The 16934-nt window shown below is 39.2% G+C and overlaps 1 protein-coding gene and 1 long non-coding RNA gene across 2 annotated transcripts; one reads left to right on the top strand and one right to left on the bottom strand.

Annotated features, from left to right (window-relative positions):
* Nucleotides 1–236: 236 nt before the first annotated feature.
* LOC127078981 (serine/threonine-protein kinase Nek4-like) lies at nucleotides 237–863 on the bottom strand. Its single transcript, XM_051019398.1, has one exon. It carries the CDS (start codon nucleotides 861–863, stop codon nucleotides 237–239), a length of 627 nt encoding a protein of 208 aa, XP_050875355.1.
* A 32-nt stretch (nucleotides 864–895) lies between these two features.
* Nucleotides 896–2468, top strand: LOC127087911 (uncharacterized). Its single transcript, XR_007790077.1, has 2 exons — nucleotides 896–1543; nucleotides 1733–2468. It is a non-coding gene; the product is annotated as an uncharacterized LOC127087911 (long non-coding RNA).
* The last annotated feature ends 14466 nt before the right edge of the window (nucleotides 2469–16934 follow it).

The raw sequence follows: 16934 nt of genomic DNA, 5'->3' as shown, positions 1-16934 counted from the left end.
AAATCTCAGTTGCAAGAGACAGAACAACTTCTAACTGTCTTCAACCGTATCAACCCACCGGATAACCCTTCATGACCAAAACTCTTCAACGGCAATAACGACTTCGAACCAGTTCATAACAAAACCTGCAACATCACAGCCAGCGGTACAACCCTTCGGCAACATGATCAACACCATTTGTCTCCATCAGTAATACGAAGTGCAGCAGTAACCTCAGATGATTTTTACATTGACTGTTATGGTTTGTTAGCATTTTGTTCTTCACGGACACAGCCAATGGATAGCTCATAATGTTTTGAATGAGTAGAGAATCCTTGAGCTCTTTGAGTAGAACACAGAGAACCTACTTCAGTTCCAGAAATACTAGGATTCAAGCCCCTGTCGTTACTGAATGACAATTGCTTAACTCTGCCAGAGAAAGTGGAAACGGATTCCGGTTCTACAAATCGACTTCTCCTAGCATGGTTCGAGTCGGTCCATTGGAATGGAAAAGTACCTCTTCTGGGGTTGTTTAGCTTCAGATGAACTTTAAGTATATAAGGTTGAAGATGTGGATGATTTAGTAGCTCCGCAGCGCTCGGCCTATGCTCGGGATTTTTCTGTAGCATACTCTTCACCATGCCTCGAAAAGTACCAGAATAAACCGTTGGAAGCGGGGACACTAACGACTTGTTTATTTTGTTAATTAGTGCTTTCATATCGAGAGTTTTAAAAGCTGGTTTGTGCGCAGCCATTTCATATACACAACATCCCAAAGACCATATATCTGACTTAGACCCATACGGTATATCAGCAAGAAGTCTTGGGCACATATAACTCGGAGTCCCCACAATCGAAGAAGCAAGATCATCACTTGTCAACATTTTAGCAAGACCAAAGTCACCTAGACGTATATCTTGATCTTTTGTCAAGAATATATTTGAACACTTGACATCGCGGTGTAGAATGTGATTTGTATGCATCTTGGTGTCATTGTTCTGCAACTATGAAAGTTCCATTGAAAGCCTTTCTCATTGGCACCAAACTGTGAGGACTATTATCAACCACTTCGAAAGCAGATTTTATTCTTGGTTCCACCATGTGACAGTAAAGAAGATTATATTTATTGAGAGCATTCACCATATAAAGTCCCAATTCTTTAGGACTAGAGTCTCCACATTCTGAATGTTCTGCAAAAGGTGATAATCTTATTCCAACTTTATCTGCCCCTATTTCATTCACAGCAGCTTCAACAACTTCCAAAACAAATTGACAGCGGTTCTCAATGGATCCACCACATTCATCTGTTCTATCATTCACTTCATCCTTCATGAATTGTTCAATTAAGTAGCCATGAGCCCCAATTGTGCAGCCAAGTGCAGGTCTGCAAGTCATATGGTGCCTGATGAATTTCAGTTTAGTTCTTCAGCTTGTTAACCCCAATCTTTCTTTTGCAGGGTGATTTTCGGTTATCCAGAAGATATTGTTGCAGGCCTGACGAATGCAGTTTCGGTTTCGGTGCCGTTGCATTCATTTGTGTGGGGTTTGCATTTGGCCTTACAAGGTGAGTTGTGTTTGCTGGATGTTGTATACCAGAGCGAAATTGCTCTAACCCTGTTATTGACTGTTTTCAACTGATGCGACTTTTCAACACATTGTGAAACACTGACTGCTTCTGACCTTGAAATTTGGCGCATTGAAGATAAATATTCATAGAAAATATCACCTTTCAATGCTAAGGTTATTCTTGCAGGAACAACGGATTGAACAGCCTCCTTACTCAGCCTCTCAACACCTAGCTTTCTTAGACTTTGCTCCAGGACTGCGGCACGGGTGTCTGTATAGATTCGAAAGAGCTGTTGTTGATGGCCTGCTTGAACCATTTGTTGTTCCTTCAACTGCTTGGCAACATCCCTAGCAGATGAACCAGAGACTTCAATCCAAGTTTTGGAGAACAAGGCACAGGCTGACAGCATAAACACCAGGTAGAACAGTGCATGGAAAGGATTGGCTGCCATATCAGCTAAGCTAGAGGGTGCAGTTATATAGTATGCAATGCCACCAACAGGAATAGAGTGACCGCCTCCATATTCAGATTCCTTCCATTTTCCCAACAGATCCACAATGAAGTTTCCGGCATACTTTCTGTGTAGCAGCTGGGAAAGGAAGTAGAGATTGGAAACAAGGGCAGACTGAAGAATAATGGGCATGTTGGAGGTGTAAAACAGTTTGATTGGATATGAGCCCTGCTGTCCACGAGCATTCTTCGACCTTACAGGCAAAACCACGCGGAAACCTTGGAAGTATATCACAATTAGAAAGATCAAAACAGGAGCCAGCAGATTTGTGACAATATTTAGGCATGGGAAGTTGCATCTTGTTATTTATATTTTCCTACTTGTATTCAAACTTTAGGACATGATATATCTCTTGTATACTTTTATTTACATGTCTTGATTTTGGGAGAAAATGACTGCATTTCTTCTTTATGATATGCTTTGTAAATGGATATTCAATGGACAATTATGGGTGAATTTTTGGGTTGACTTTGGTCAAAGTTGACCAAAAAAGTCAACTGTAGACTGAAGTCAACAGTTGGTCAAAAAAAATGCCAAATTGTATTTTCTGTATGGAATCAAATGTACTGGTTTAAAATGGATGAAATGGATGGGAATGGTTTGAAAAAAATGATTGGAGATTGTTTTCACAATTGGCTTGAATGTTTGACTTTTGGAAAGAAAATAACTTGACCGATAATGTGTATGAACAAAAACATGAAATGAGACCATAAGGTTAGGGTTTTGGCATAGTATCCATGAACCAATAACATGACTAGTAAGTGGCTTGCCACACAAGAAACCTGGTTGTTCAGATGACCTAAACCATAGAAATATCCACAATCACAACACCATGGCTTTGGATCAAGACCACAAACCTCATACAAAACCAAAGTAAAGTTAGGCCAAGCATGCCACACAAACATAAAAAATTCAGGAGCAAAATCGGGGTATGACAATTGGCCATTGCTCCTATGATATGGAAGTGAGTATAAGACCATCACATTGGCCACTCATCTCTTTGCTTGATGCATTTGATTGTATGTGAGGAGGCAACTGTAAGTCCCTGCAAGTTGGCATTTGCTCTCCTATGATCACATGTTGTTTTGTTTGTTTGTATGTGAGGATACAACTGTAAGTCCCTGCAAGTTGGCATTTGTATTCCTAGGACCATACTGTGGAGGTTAGAGTAAGCCCAGACAGATTGGCATCTGACATCCATGTTTTGTTTTTCTTTGTTTATGTGAGGTTGCAACTGTAAGTCCCTGCTAGTTGGCATTTGCTTTCCTATGATCATATGTTGGATATTGGTGTAAGCCCAGACAGATTGGCATCCGGTATCCAAGTTTCATTTTGTTTTAGGAGATTAGTGTAAGACCATTGAGTGGCCTCTGATATCCATTTCTGTTTTAGGAGACTGGTGTAAATCCATCTATTGGTATCCGGTATCCACCTTTTATTTCTTTGTTTGAGGAGATTAGTGTAAGACCATTGAGTGGCATCTGATATCCAGTTTTATTTTAGGAGATTGGTATAAGCCCAGTGATTGGCATCCGATATCCGCTTTTGTTGACTTTCTTGTTTGTTTGTTATTATCCATTGCTTATTCCAAAGGACACACTTGAATCATCCCCTATATGATTTCAAGAGGTGAACCTTCTAAGAAGTTTTACAATCCATCTTCATCCATTCATTCATTATGTCCTAAACCTTTTCACACTTTGATTTCCAACTTGACATAGATATTGTGCAAACATCTTCATGTTTTCAAACTAAAAACCTGGACTCAAGTCCTTGACTTCTTTTTCAAACTCCATTTCATAATACTTCTTTGAATCAATCTTAATCATACTTTGACTCCATTTTCATAATCACAATCAATTAACTTCACTCATTCACTTGTTTTGGCTTTGTCCATTGTTAATCTTTTCATGCATTAGCCATAGGTTTCAATTATCTTTGTGGTTGATGTAAATCTTGCCTATCCTTAGTGAGTCGACAGTAAGACTTCCGTACTGAAAACAGGGCTAACCCCTCTAGTACGTCGAAGCTATCCTCGCATGGTGGATGTTGTTTTTGGTCGAGTTTTCTCCCATTGATAATGAAAAGCCTCAGTGCTTGTGTTTAAAATTGAATCCACCAACTTTTTGGAAATCTTTTAGCCGAACTACGGCGTTTTGATCCTTACTGTAACACCCTTCTACCCAAACGACATATTTAAATAGATTATCAGAGTACAACATGTAGAAGAGTTTACATTTCTTACAACATAATACTTTTATCACATCACAACAAAAACATATTATTTATTTTATTAAAACTTCGCAGCGGACAACAACACCAATATTATCATTCATCATATAACAATTAATAATAATGTTTCAACATTATCTCAACAAAACATCTCAACATATTAGTCATCCTAAACAACGTAAATAATAACCAATTATCTATCGAATCCCATAACCCCGGTGTCACATGACCAGAGCATTTGACTCGACTCTGCAGAATAACTCTACACTTATTCTTCAAACCTCAACAATAGCTACTCTTCTTTATCTGCACATTGCTCATCATATATGAACATAAACACATGCAGAAGGGGTGAGAATTACATTATTAAATAATAATATAACGACAGAAATATAAACATAAATATATTTCACATATGCCAACACAGCTCGTCATAATCATCATAATCATCATACTCATGAACATCAACAAAACAACATATCAAATGCAATGCACACACCCATGCATGACTCAACACGACTCGGTATACCCATTTTGTGACCAACTATAGGATCACCACTCCCAGATTCATCACCATAGAATCCGAGTTCCCCGCAAGGAACCAAGCCTCTCAACAAGCCCGGAGTCAACAACATCATTGGAACTCAGTCCGTTCATCACTAGGCATCGGCCTTTCATGAATGCATGCACATCAAACATGCATCATAATCAACATAGCAACAACAGCATCATATAGTCATGTTATCATCATCATTAATAACATGACACACACTCAACAAAACAACAACAATATTACAACGATATCACATCGTTACATAACACATTTATAACTAAACACGTAAATTCAACATCTCATCATCATAAACACCTCATACACAATCATACAATCACTATTAATTGTTTATAATACAAATACCGCGACTTACTAAGAGTCTCGCAACTCAACGTACCCAAAACTCGCCAACATCAACTTCTGCACAGCACAGTTCGCGCCGCGCAGCAGGGTTCGCGCCGCGAACGGTGCGTTCCAGAACTCCTCTGGATTCTGCCCAGTTCGCGCCGCGAACTGGGCTTCGCGCCGCGAATCGCGCGCAAACAGAAGCCCTCTGCTACAGAACCTAGTGCAGCTTTGCTTCTCTACTTGCCATAACTCATACTCCACAGCTAACAACCCAATATCAACATTTAACAGTCATACATACACAACATACTTCGGTTATAAAGCATATAACTCAACGAAACTCACAAATCGGGGATTTCCATCAAAACCCCAACTTTCCCAATCTCCCTAAAATCCCCAAAATCTATCAACAATCCAACATATATCATGAATTTGCTCGCATATTATCGTTTAATAAGGTTCAGACCCCTTACCTCTTTGGATTGAAGGAAGCTCTGAGCAATCTTTGGCCTTTTCCTCTTCCTTCTCTTTCTCTTCAGCGTTTCTCCCTTTTTCTGACTCTGAGGCAACAATACGTGAAAACACCCTAAGTTCTCCCTTTGGCCTCTTTTTATCCAAATTCCACTTTTACCCTTCCACTCTTCATATTCCATTTATTTATTTAATTGTTATTAAATAATTAACATCTATAATAATAATAATAATAATTCCCAATATTATTTAATAAATCATTTTACCTTCAAATAATCATATTAAAATAATATTTGAATTAGTCCAACAATATTCGGGGTGTTACAACTCTCCCCCACTTTAGAAGTTTTCGTCCTCGAAAACATACCTCAAGCAAATAGAGCCGGATACGACTCCTTCATCTGATCTTCACGCTCCCAAGTCAAGCTCTCACCAGCTGGACCTCCCCAAACAACTTTCACTAGAGCAATCTTCTTACCTCTCAGGGTCTTCTCTTCTCGGTCATCTATCCGAATTGGCAACACCTCAACGGTCAAATTATCCCTCACCTGGATATCATCCAACTGAACAACCTGCGAAGGATCTGCAATATATTTTCTCAACTGAGATACATGAAACACATCATGCAGATTAGAAAGCGACGGCGGTAAAGCTATCTGATACGCCACTTCCCCAACCCTCTTCAAAATCTGATACGGACCCACAAACCTCGGAGTAAGCTTTTTAGACTTTAAAGCTCTACCCACACCTGTCGTCGGAGTAACTCTCAAGAACACATGATCTCCCTCTTGGAACTCAAGTGCCTTCCTCCTCTTATCATGATAACTCTTCTGACGACTCTGAGAAATCTTCATTTTCTCCTGAATCATCTTAACCCTTTCAGTCGTCTGCTGCACAATCTCAGGTCCGAGTACAACACTCTCACCTGATTCATACCAACACAATGGAGTTCTACACCTCCTACCATACAATGCTTCATATGGAGCCATACCGATACTAGCATGAAAACTATTATTATAAGTAAACTCCACCAACGGCAAATAACTATCCCAAGAACCACTCTGCTCCAACACACAAGCTCTCAACAAATCCTCCAAGGATTGGATAGTTCTTTCAGTCTGACCATCAGTCTGAGGATGATAAGCTGAACTCAACCTCAACTTAGTCCCCAACGCTTTCTGCAAACTTTCCCAAAATCTAGAAGTAAATCTGGGATCTCTATCAGACACAATACTGGATGGAATACCATGCAGCCTCACTATCTCCTCAATATACAACTCTGCCAACTTCTCTAAAGAGTGATTAATCTTCATCGGCAAGAAATGCGCCGACTTAGTCAATCGATCCACAATCACCCAAATAGAATCATTACCTTTCACCGTCCTCGGCAATCCCGTCACAAAATCCATGGAAATGCTATCCCACTTCCATTCAGGAATCTTCAAAGGTTGCATCATACCTGCCGGTTTCTGATGCTCAATCTTTGACTTCTGACAAGTCAAACAGGCATACACAAACTTAGCAACATCTCTTTTCATACCAGCCCACCAAAACAACTTCTTCAAATCTTGATACATTTTAGTTGCACCTGGATGGATACTCAATCCACTCCTATGGCCCTCTTCAAGAATACTCTTTTTCAATTCAGACCCTCAGGAACACAAACTCTACCTTTAAATCGCAGGATGCCATTCTCATCAATCTCAAAATTACCACCATTACCCTGGTTAACCATAGTAATATGATCAACTAGAGCGACATCAACTTGCTGACCATTCCGAATATCTTCCAGAATTCCACTAGTCAACTTCAGCATACCCAACTTTACACTATCAGCGGAAACTTCACAACCCAAACTCATATCACGGAACTGTTCAATTAACTCAAGCTCCCGAACCATCATCATAGACATATGTAGAGACTTTCTACTCAGTGCATCTGCAACTACATTAGCCTTACCGGGATGATAACTCAATTCAAAGTCGAAATCCTTCAGTAATTCTAACCACCTTCTCTGCCTCATATTTAACTCTTTCTGATCAAACAGATACTTCAGACTCTTGTGATCACTAAACACTTCGAATCTGGAACCATACAGATAATGCCTCCACATTTTCAACACAAATACAACAGCTGCAAGTTCTAGATCATGCGTAGGATAATTCCTCTCATGAACTTTCAACTGTCTAGAAGCATATGCTACAACTTTACCATTCTGCATCAAAACACCACCAAGACCCATCAAAGAAGCATCACAATAAACAACGAAGGACTCACCAGGATTAGGCAAGATCAACACTGGAGCACTGGTCAACCGCCTCTTCAACTCAACAAAACTCGCTTCACAAGCTGCATCCCACACATACACTTGACCCTTCTTAGTCAACTGCGTCAACGGCAATGCAACTTAGAGAAGCCCTCAATAAATCTGCGATAATAACCAGCTAACCCCAGAAAACTGCGTATCTCAGTAGCAGACTTCGGAGTCTCCCACTGTAATACAGCATCAACTTTAGCAGGATCAACAGAAATCCCACCACTCGAAATCACATGGCCAAGGAAACTCACTTCCTTCAACCAGAACTCACATTTAGATAACTTTGCATATAATTTCTTTTCTCTTAACACCTGCAAAACAATTCTCAGATGTCCTGCATGCTCTTCTTCCGTCTTAGAATATATCAATATATCATCTATGAACACCACAACAAACTTATCAAGGTACGGATGAAATATACGATTCATATACTCCATAAACACGCCTGGAGCATTAGACACACCGAACGGCATCACAGTGTATTCATAATGACCATACCTCGTACGGAAAGCAGTCTTCGCAATATCATCTGACTTCACTCGGATCTGATGATAACCCGACCGCAAATCAATCTTACTGAAAACATGAGCTCCAACCAACTGGTCCATCAAATCATCAATCCTCGGCAATGGATACCGATTCTTGATAGTCACCTTATTCAACTGCCGATAATCGACACACAACCTCATCGTACCTTCTTTCTTCTTCACTAACAATACTGGTGCACCCCAAGGAGAAACACTTGGACGCACAAACTTCTTCTCAAGCAATTCTTCAAGTTGCTTCTTCAATTCAACTAATTCAGTTGCCGACATTCTATAAGGAGGCATCGACACTGGACTCGTACCTGGTACTAAGTCAATGGCAAATTCGACTTCACGTTCTGGAGGTAAATCACTTACATCCTCCGGAAACACATCCTGAAATTCACAGACAACAGGCAAATCTACACTCACCACTTTCTTATCCGCTTGCAGAGACGCAAATAAAGCGAATATCTGGGCTTCATCTTTCACAAAATCCCCCACCTGCCTAGCAGATAGAAATCTTGCCTCATCATTCTCACCAACTTCAGAAAACTGCACCGTCTTTCTATAGCAGTTGATAGACACGCCATAGAATTCTAGCCAATTCATTCCCAGAATAATATCAATTTGGTGCAAGGGTAAGCACACCAAATCAACCACGAACTCTCTCTCAAAGATCGTCAACTGACAACCTCGACAGACAACAGAAGTCTCCACAGAACCATTAGCAGGAGTATCTATCACCATACTTCCGCCTAGGGACGACATAATCACACCAATCCTAGTCGCACACTCATACGAAATAAACGAATGAGTAGCACCAGTGTCAACAATAGCAAGCAATTCAACATTATTAATCAAGCAAGTACCTTTAATCAGATTATCTTCTTTAGGAGCTTCAGCCCCACTCAGAGCAAACACCCTACCAGTAGTATGAGCTGCAGTAGCCGCCTTCTTCGGTTTCGAGCACTGCGAACTGATATGGCCTTTCTCGCCACAATTAAAACATGTCGGACCAGCATCCTTACATTCAGTAACTCTATGACCAGCCTGACCGCATCGGAAACATCTCAGCACTTTATTGGTACAGCTGTCAGCACGGTGGCCTGGCTCGCCACACTTGAAACATTTACCAGCTATGAGAGATCCTCCCCCACTTGGCTTCTTCTCATCTACCACTTTCTGCTTACCTTTACCATTCGGAGATGCATAAGGACCACCACGATCCTTATTCTTCTTCTCACTAAGACTCTTGTAATGGGCAGTCCTAGCCTTGCTATCTTCCTCAAATATCCTGCACTTATTAACCAGTGTAGGAAACCTACGAATCTCCTGGTAACCAATGCCTTGTTTGATCTCGGGACGCAACCCGTTCTCAAACTTGACACACTTGGATCCCTCAGCACCAGCGTCATTATAATGAGGACAATACTGCACCAGCTCCTCAAACTTCGAAGCGTAATCAGCAACAGACATGTTACCCTGCTTCAGTTCTAGAAATTCCATCTCCTTCTTACATCGCACATCAGCAGGAAAATATTTCTCCAGAAAGACCGTCTTGAACCTTTCCCAAGTCATCTCAGCACCTGGTACTTCGATTCTCTGGCGAGTGTTATCCCACCAGTTCTCAGCCTCTTCAGATAACATATGCGTACCAAACTGCACCTTCTGCGCTTCATTACACGTCATCACCCAGAAAATCTTCTCAATTTCCCTCAGCCAAATCTGAGCACCATCTGGATCATAGCGCCCTTTGAATGTAGGAGGGTTATTCTTCAGAAACCTTCCCAAATTCTTAAACTCGTCGACCGGCGGATTCTGCTGCGCCTGCATAGCCTGCGCCATAGCAGCCAAAGCCTCAGCAATCGCACGGTCATTTTCTCCAGCCATACTCTGCACAACACCACTACAACCGTTAAATATCGACAGTGTCATTTACACTAATCGACCAACAGGGAAAACATCACATTATGACTCGACTGGACTGACTAGGCTCTGATACCACTAATGTAACACCCTTCTACCCAAACGACATATTTAAATAGATTATCAGAGTACAACATGTAGAAGAGTTTACATTTCTTACAACATAATACTTTTATCACATCACAACAAAAACATATTATTTATTTTATTAAAACTTCGCAGCGGACAACAACACCAATATTATCATTCATCATATAACAATTAATAATAATGTTTCAACATTATCTCAACAAAACATCTCAACATATTAGTCATCCTAAACAACGTAAATAATAACCAATTATCTATCGAATCCCATAACCCCGGTGTCACATGACCAGAGCATTTGACTCGACTCTGCAGAATAACTCTACACTTATTCTTCAAACCTCAACAATAGCTACTCTTCTTTATCTGCACATTGCTCATCATAGATGAACATAAACACATGCAGAAGGGGTGAGAATTACATTATTAAATAATAATATAACGACAGAAATATAAACATAAATATATTTCACATATGCCAACACAGCTCGTCATAATCATCATACTCATGAACATCAACAAAACAACATATCAAATGCAATGCACACACCCATGCATGACTCAACACGACTCGGTATACCCATTTTGTGACCAACTATAGGATCACCACTCCCAGATTCATCACCATAGAATCCGAGTTCCCCGCAAGGAACCAAGCCTCTCAACAAGCCCGGAGTCAACAACATCATTGGAACTCAGTCCGTTCATCACTAGGCATCGGCCTTTCATGAATGCATGCACATCAAACATGCATCATAATCAACATAGCAACAACAACATCATATAGTCATGTTATCATCATCATTAATAACATGACACACACTCAACAAAACAACAACAATATTACAACGATATCACATCGTTACATAACACATTTATAACTAAACACGTAAATTCAACATCTCATCATCATAAATACCTCATACACAATCATACAATCACTATTAATTGTTTATAATACAAATACCGCGACTTACTAAGAGTCTCGCAACTCAACGTACCCAAAACTCGCCAACATCAACTTCTGCACAGCACAGTTCGCGCCGCGCAGCAGGGTTCGCGCCGCGAACGGTGCGTTCCAGAACTCCTCTGGATTCTGCCCAGTTCGCGCCGCGAACTGGGCTTCGCGCCGCGAATCGCGCGCGAACAGAAACCCTCTGCTACAGAACCTAGCGCAGCTTTGCTTCTCTACTTGCCATAACTCATACTCCACAGCTAACAACCCAATATCAACATTTAACAGTCATACATACACAACATACTTCGGTTATAAAGCATATAACTCAACGAAACTCACAAATCGGGGATTTCCATCAAAACCCCAACTTTCCCAATCTCCCTAAAATCCCCAAAATCTATCAACAATCCAACATATATCATGAATTTGCTCGCATATTATCGTTTAATAAGGTTCAGACCCCTTACCTCTTTGGATTGAAGGAAGCTCTGAGCAATCTTTGGCCTTTTCCTCTTCCTTCTCTTTCTCTTCAGCGTTTCTCCCTTTTTCTGACTCTGAGGCAACAATACGTGAAAACACCCTAAGTTCTCCCTTTGGCCTCTTTTTATCCAAATTCCACTTTTACCCTTCCACTCTTCATATTCCATTTATTTATTTAATTGTTATTAAATAATTAACATCTATAATAATAATAATAATAATTCCCAATATTATTTAATAAATCATTTTACCTTCAAATAATCATATTAAAATAATATTTGAATTAGTCCAACAATATTCGGGGTGTTACACTTACCTTTGATGGAAGGTACGTAGGCAGCGGGTTCATCCGTTCGAACACAAAAATAATAAAATTGTACATTCTTTTCTCATCATCCCAATCATGTTTGCACAATATTTATGTCATAACAAATAACAATTTATTACAACAAGTGTGAAAAGGGCTCCCTAGGAGTACCTAGGACGTAGTGGGTGCCTAACACCTTCCCATTGCGTAATTTACCCCTTACCCAGACTCTCTGATCTTTTTATTAGTTTTCTACGTGTAAAACTTCTTAGGCTTTTGTTCGCTTTTTAGCCAGTCCTTTGGATAAATAAAAGTGCGGTGGCGACTCGAAAATTTCAATGTATCTCTTGCTTATGGTTTAATCGATAGATCATATAGCGACGAATACACCGCTACAAAACCCAACAACTAAAACAATAAGTACTGATAGGGTTACACAACACCTATCCCGTACAGGGGAAACAGAATAATTACGACTCGACTCGACCGACTATGCTCTGATACCACTAATGTAACACCCTTCTAAAATACCCCAACAGTTTAATTAAAATAATAAAATATCAATCAGAGTAATTATGCCCTGAAGGGTGTCACACAATCACTTCACACCAATCATCAAAATATCCTGTCATGCTCATTTATTTAATTAAAATAAGACACTTTTGCATACTTCACAGCGGATACGAATAACAACATTCAAATCATGTACTACTGTAAGACCCCAATTTTGGCCCTAAGATCCCTCATGGCCCATATCATCTCATATCATAGCCTCAAGGATCATTGCATGCCTTTGCTTCCCTCCTAGTGGATAGGTTGCCTTGTGTGTATGGTTCTTGATCACCAAGCATGTTTTGCATTTGTATATTATTGCTTTTCATATGTTTATCATCCAAAAAGTACAAAAATATTGTCAGTCTAACCTTGTTGCTTGCAGTTGAAGCAATTATCAGCAATTAGGTCAAAGACAGTCAACAGTCAGTCAAAGCAATGGATGGTGGCCATTCTTGCAGAATTTGGGCACCATGATCAATAATCAAGAGTTCATACAACTTGGGACATCATTGGAAATCAAGGTCTCAAGGGATTAGGGTTTGAAATTCATCAGAAGTGGTTCAATCATGCAAAACCCTAGAAAAGTCAACAGAAAGTCAAACTTGGTCAACTGGCCATTTAATCAGTGATTTGATGGATGGAATTGATTTGAAGGAGTTCATTCATGCTTATATAAGCCTCATATGTCATGTCCAACCTCATCATGGAAGAATTTGAAGCCAGATCAAAAATTTCCAAAAATGGAAACTGGGCCTGTAATTTTAACTGCCAAAAATGGAAACTTCTTGATCCTCAACTTACATCATGATAAAAGCTTCAAATGAATTTTTGCCCAACATGAAAGTTGAAGATCTTGTTCTCCCATTTCCAAAAAGTCCAAGAACTCTCAATTCCCATGTGTGGTTGGCTAGTTATGATCGAATCGATTTCAGAAAATCTTGAACTTCAAAAGGCCATATCTCTCAAACCGTTTGACCAATTTTGGTGGGGTTTTTTCCTACAAGTCACATTTGATCCCCTCTTTCCAAAAATATAAATTTCATGAGCCAAAACTTCACCAATCAAAATGGCATTTTTTGACTTTTCTCATTTAAATGCAAGTTTGACCAATGTTTGACTTTTTGATATAAACATTTTTCCAACATTTGGCCAATTGGAACAGCTCAGAAATATCATTTAAAACATGTTTGCCAAGTCAAATTATGCAGTACATGAGGCCATTGCTTGTTTGCTTGAATTGTAAGAAAAGTACAAGTTTCACCCATGCTATCCATACTTGCATTTTAGCCATGCCTTGTACTTCATCAAAAACAGAACTTTAGAAGCACATTTGCTGTCATTATGAACACATCTTAGCAGCCTAAAACCACAGAAAAGAGGCCATGCTTGCTTACTTGAAATTGGGGAGAAAAGGACAAATGCTACCACATCTTGCAACCATACCTTGTACTGTCCAGCAAACCTTATGCAAATTTTTCTGTCCTTTTGAACACAAATACTGCAGCCAACATAGCAATAGAAAAACCAACTCACTGATGCAAAAAAGGGGGACTCTCTCTCATTTGGGAAGGATAGCAAAATTCCATCAAAAAACACAAACACACCTTGCTTGGCATTTTCCAAAAATCTGTCAAAAAAAACCTCCAAAGGACCAAACATTCCCTTGCCAAAAACAACATCAACACAACATCTTGGGCTCATTTCAACATTGTTTTTCCACCTGTAGAAGCCCTTTGCCCGACTGTTTTTCCAAAGTGACAGCCATAGCAGAAGATATTTGAAGCCGTTCCAAGCTGTTTCAAGGCAAATTATCTTCAGCATTCATCATTGCAAGCTTGGAGCTCCACCTGTTTCAAGCATTTACCACAAAAAAACAACAGCACCACGACTGTTCTTCAACTTAGGTGAGTTTTTCGACTCTCACCTTTTCCAAAACCATATTATGCATTATGTAGATCCATCCACGCTGGTTGTGTTGTGCTTTGAATCAATAAAAATGGTGGTGTATTTTGAAAGATATGATGACATGAAGTTTGATGCCTAAATATGTTTGTGTTTAATTCTTCCACAATAAGTTGATTTAGTGAATATGAAGGTTGGATTATGGATGTGTGTATTTAAATAAACATTTTGGTGTTTTTGTTTTTGAATTTGGAGAAAAAAAATTTTTGACTTGGATTTGTAGTGATGAACACATTGTTACTGTAAGTTTTTTCTTCTGCAATATGAATGCTGGGCTGCTACTGTAATGTTTTTTCTGCAATTTCTTTTTACTGTCTTTTTACTGTAGCTAAGCCATTAAATAAATGCCAAAAGGCCTGGGGCGAAGGGGATTCGAACCCCAGACCTTTGCTTCAAATACCAAGTGTTTTACCACTGGGGCGCAATGCCAATTCATTTATTTAACGCCTTCTAAAATATATATTAAAGGAGCGCTGCCTTTGGTTGACTGGGGGCGTTGACCCCACCCTTTAATGAAACGCTGAGTTTCATACTCAGCGGAGGGTACATCAGTCTTTTGCTTTTTTCTTTTTTTTCAATTAATCCTCTCATAATCATTTAACTCATTTTATTTGGCAATATTTATTTCATTTAATTACACAAACTTTGAAAAATCATAAGTTCCTCATTTTAACTCCAAATTCATTGGGAATTTTTGCATCATGTCCATCTTAATCTCTAGTTTTTTGTCATATATTTTCCAGAATTTTTGCATGTTCGAATTTTAAATGGCCTTAGGGTTTGTGACATGTGACCAATTTTTGTACATCTTGCCAAAACATTTGTGAAATGGTGATACTTTATCCAATGGCTCCCAAATGTTTTGTGCTTAAACTAGACACACTCATGTTGATTTTGGTGTAAAGTTTGTGAATTTATCATTGCTGGTTTGTGAGATGTGATTTTTTGAATTAGGGTGTGACAATTTGTGTCACACCATTGATGCCCAACTTCATGAATTTCATTACCATGCTTCTTGACCTCCAATTGATCTGATTTTTTGCATGAACCTACTCTTGTATGTCTAGTTTACATGTGAATTTTCTTGGAATTATTTGAGCCATTTCCTAATTGTTTGAGATTTTTCTCCCCTGTCTAGTCAAATGTTGACTTTGTGTGACACATCTTGCCATTCCATTTGTGAAATTCTCATACTTTATTGGATGATCATGAAATTTTACGTGTGCATACTAGACATCTTAAGCTTTGCATTGGTGTTGATCCCACCCACTTCTCATCTGTTTCCATTTAGTTATGATTTTTTGAAGTTGATACATGTATGTTTGACTTCTTTGTGCATGCTTGAAATTGTTCTGACTTCCTGATTTTAATTGACCATCTTCCCCTGATCCAATTGAGCTGAAATTTTGTATGCATGTCATTATATGGATTATGATTGATCATGAATTATTTGATGATTTTTGGAATTGATTATGATTGGTTTTGAGCTAAGTCTTGCTGTTGACTTCTATGAGCTTTCATTTACCATGCTTTGACTTCTTTTGCTTATGAAATCATGATGATGAATGATATGAATGTGGGACCAATTGAGTTTGCTTCTTGATTGTTTAAACTTGATTTTGATTGGATATCCCTTGCTGTTTTGACTTTATCATCCTCTTTTGACCCTAGGCTTGTCCTAGTGGTCCTGTGGCTTATGTTTGAGTTCCTTGTTTTCAGGTTAAGCAAATGCTTCAAAGAGAACAATACAAAATTGATTGAGCTTGATTGTTTATCATGAGCTAACCTCTTTGTTTTGTAGGTTGCTTGGCTCATATGCCTTGAGACTTGTGCATTGCACATTTGTCTGTTTGTTTTGACTATTGATTCCTACTTCCTTTTGCTTTAACTTTTGAATTGTGTACTGATTCTGTTTGACTATTTCAGGTACCTTTAGTTGCTTAGTTCTTTGAATTTGCTTTGCTTTGCTTTAATAGCAATTTGCTTTGAGGTATAATCCCTTTTTCTTCATGTAGTCTGGAAGACCTGGCCTGTTACTTGGCCAGGCAACTGTCTGAAGTCCTCCTTAAGAGGCAATGCTTGTGTGTGTTTACTTTTGTCCCTAAGCAGGAAAAGTCCTTTAAATAAGGCAATTGGTAGATCAAAGAGATAAGC

Source organism: Lathyrus oleraceus, chromosome 5 (assembly GCF_024323335.1).
Source record: "Lathyrus oleraceus cultivar Zhongwan6 chromosome 5, CAAS_Psat_ZW6_1.0, whole genome shotgun sequence".
Taxonomy (NCBI): Eukaryota; Viridiplantae; Streptophyta; class Magnoliopsida; order Fabales; family Fabaceae; genus Lathyrus; species Lathyrus oleraceus.
The sequence above is the reverse complement of the archived record's forward strand: the minus strand, read 5'-3'. Positions and strand labels throughout refer to the sequence as shown.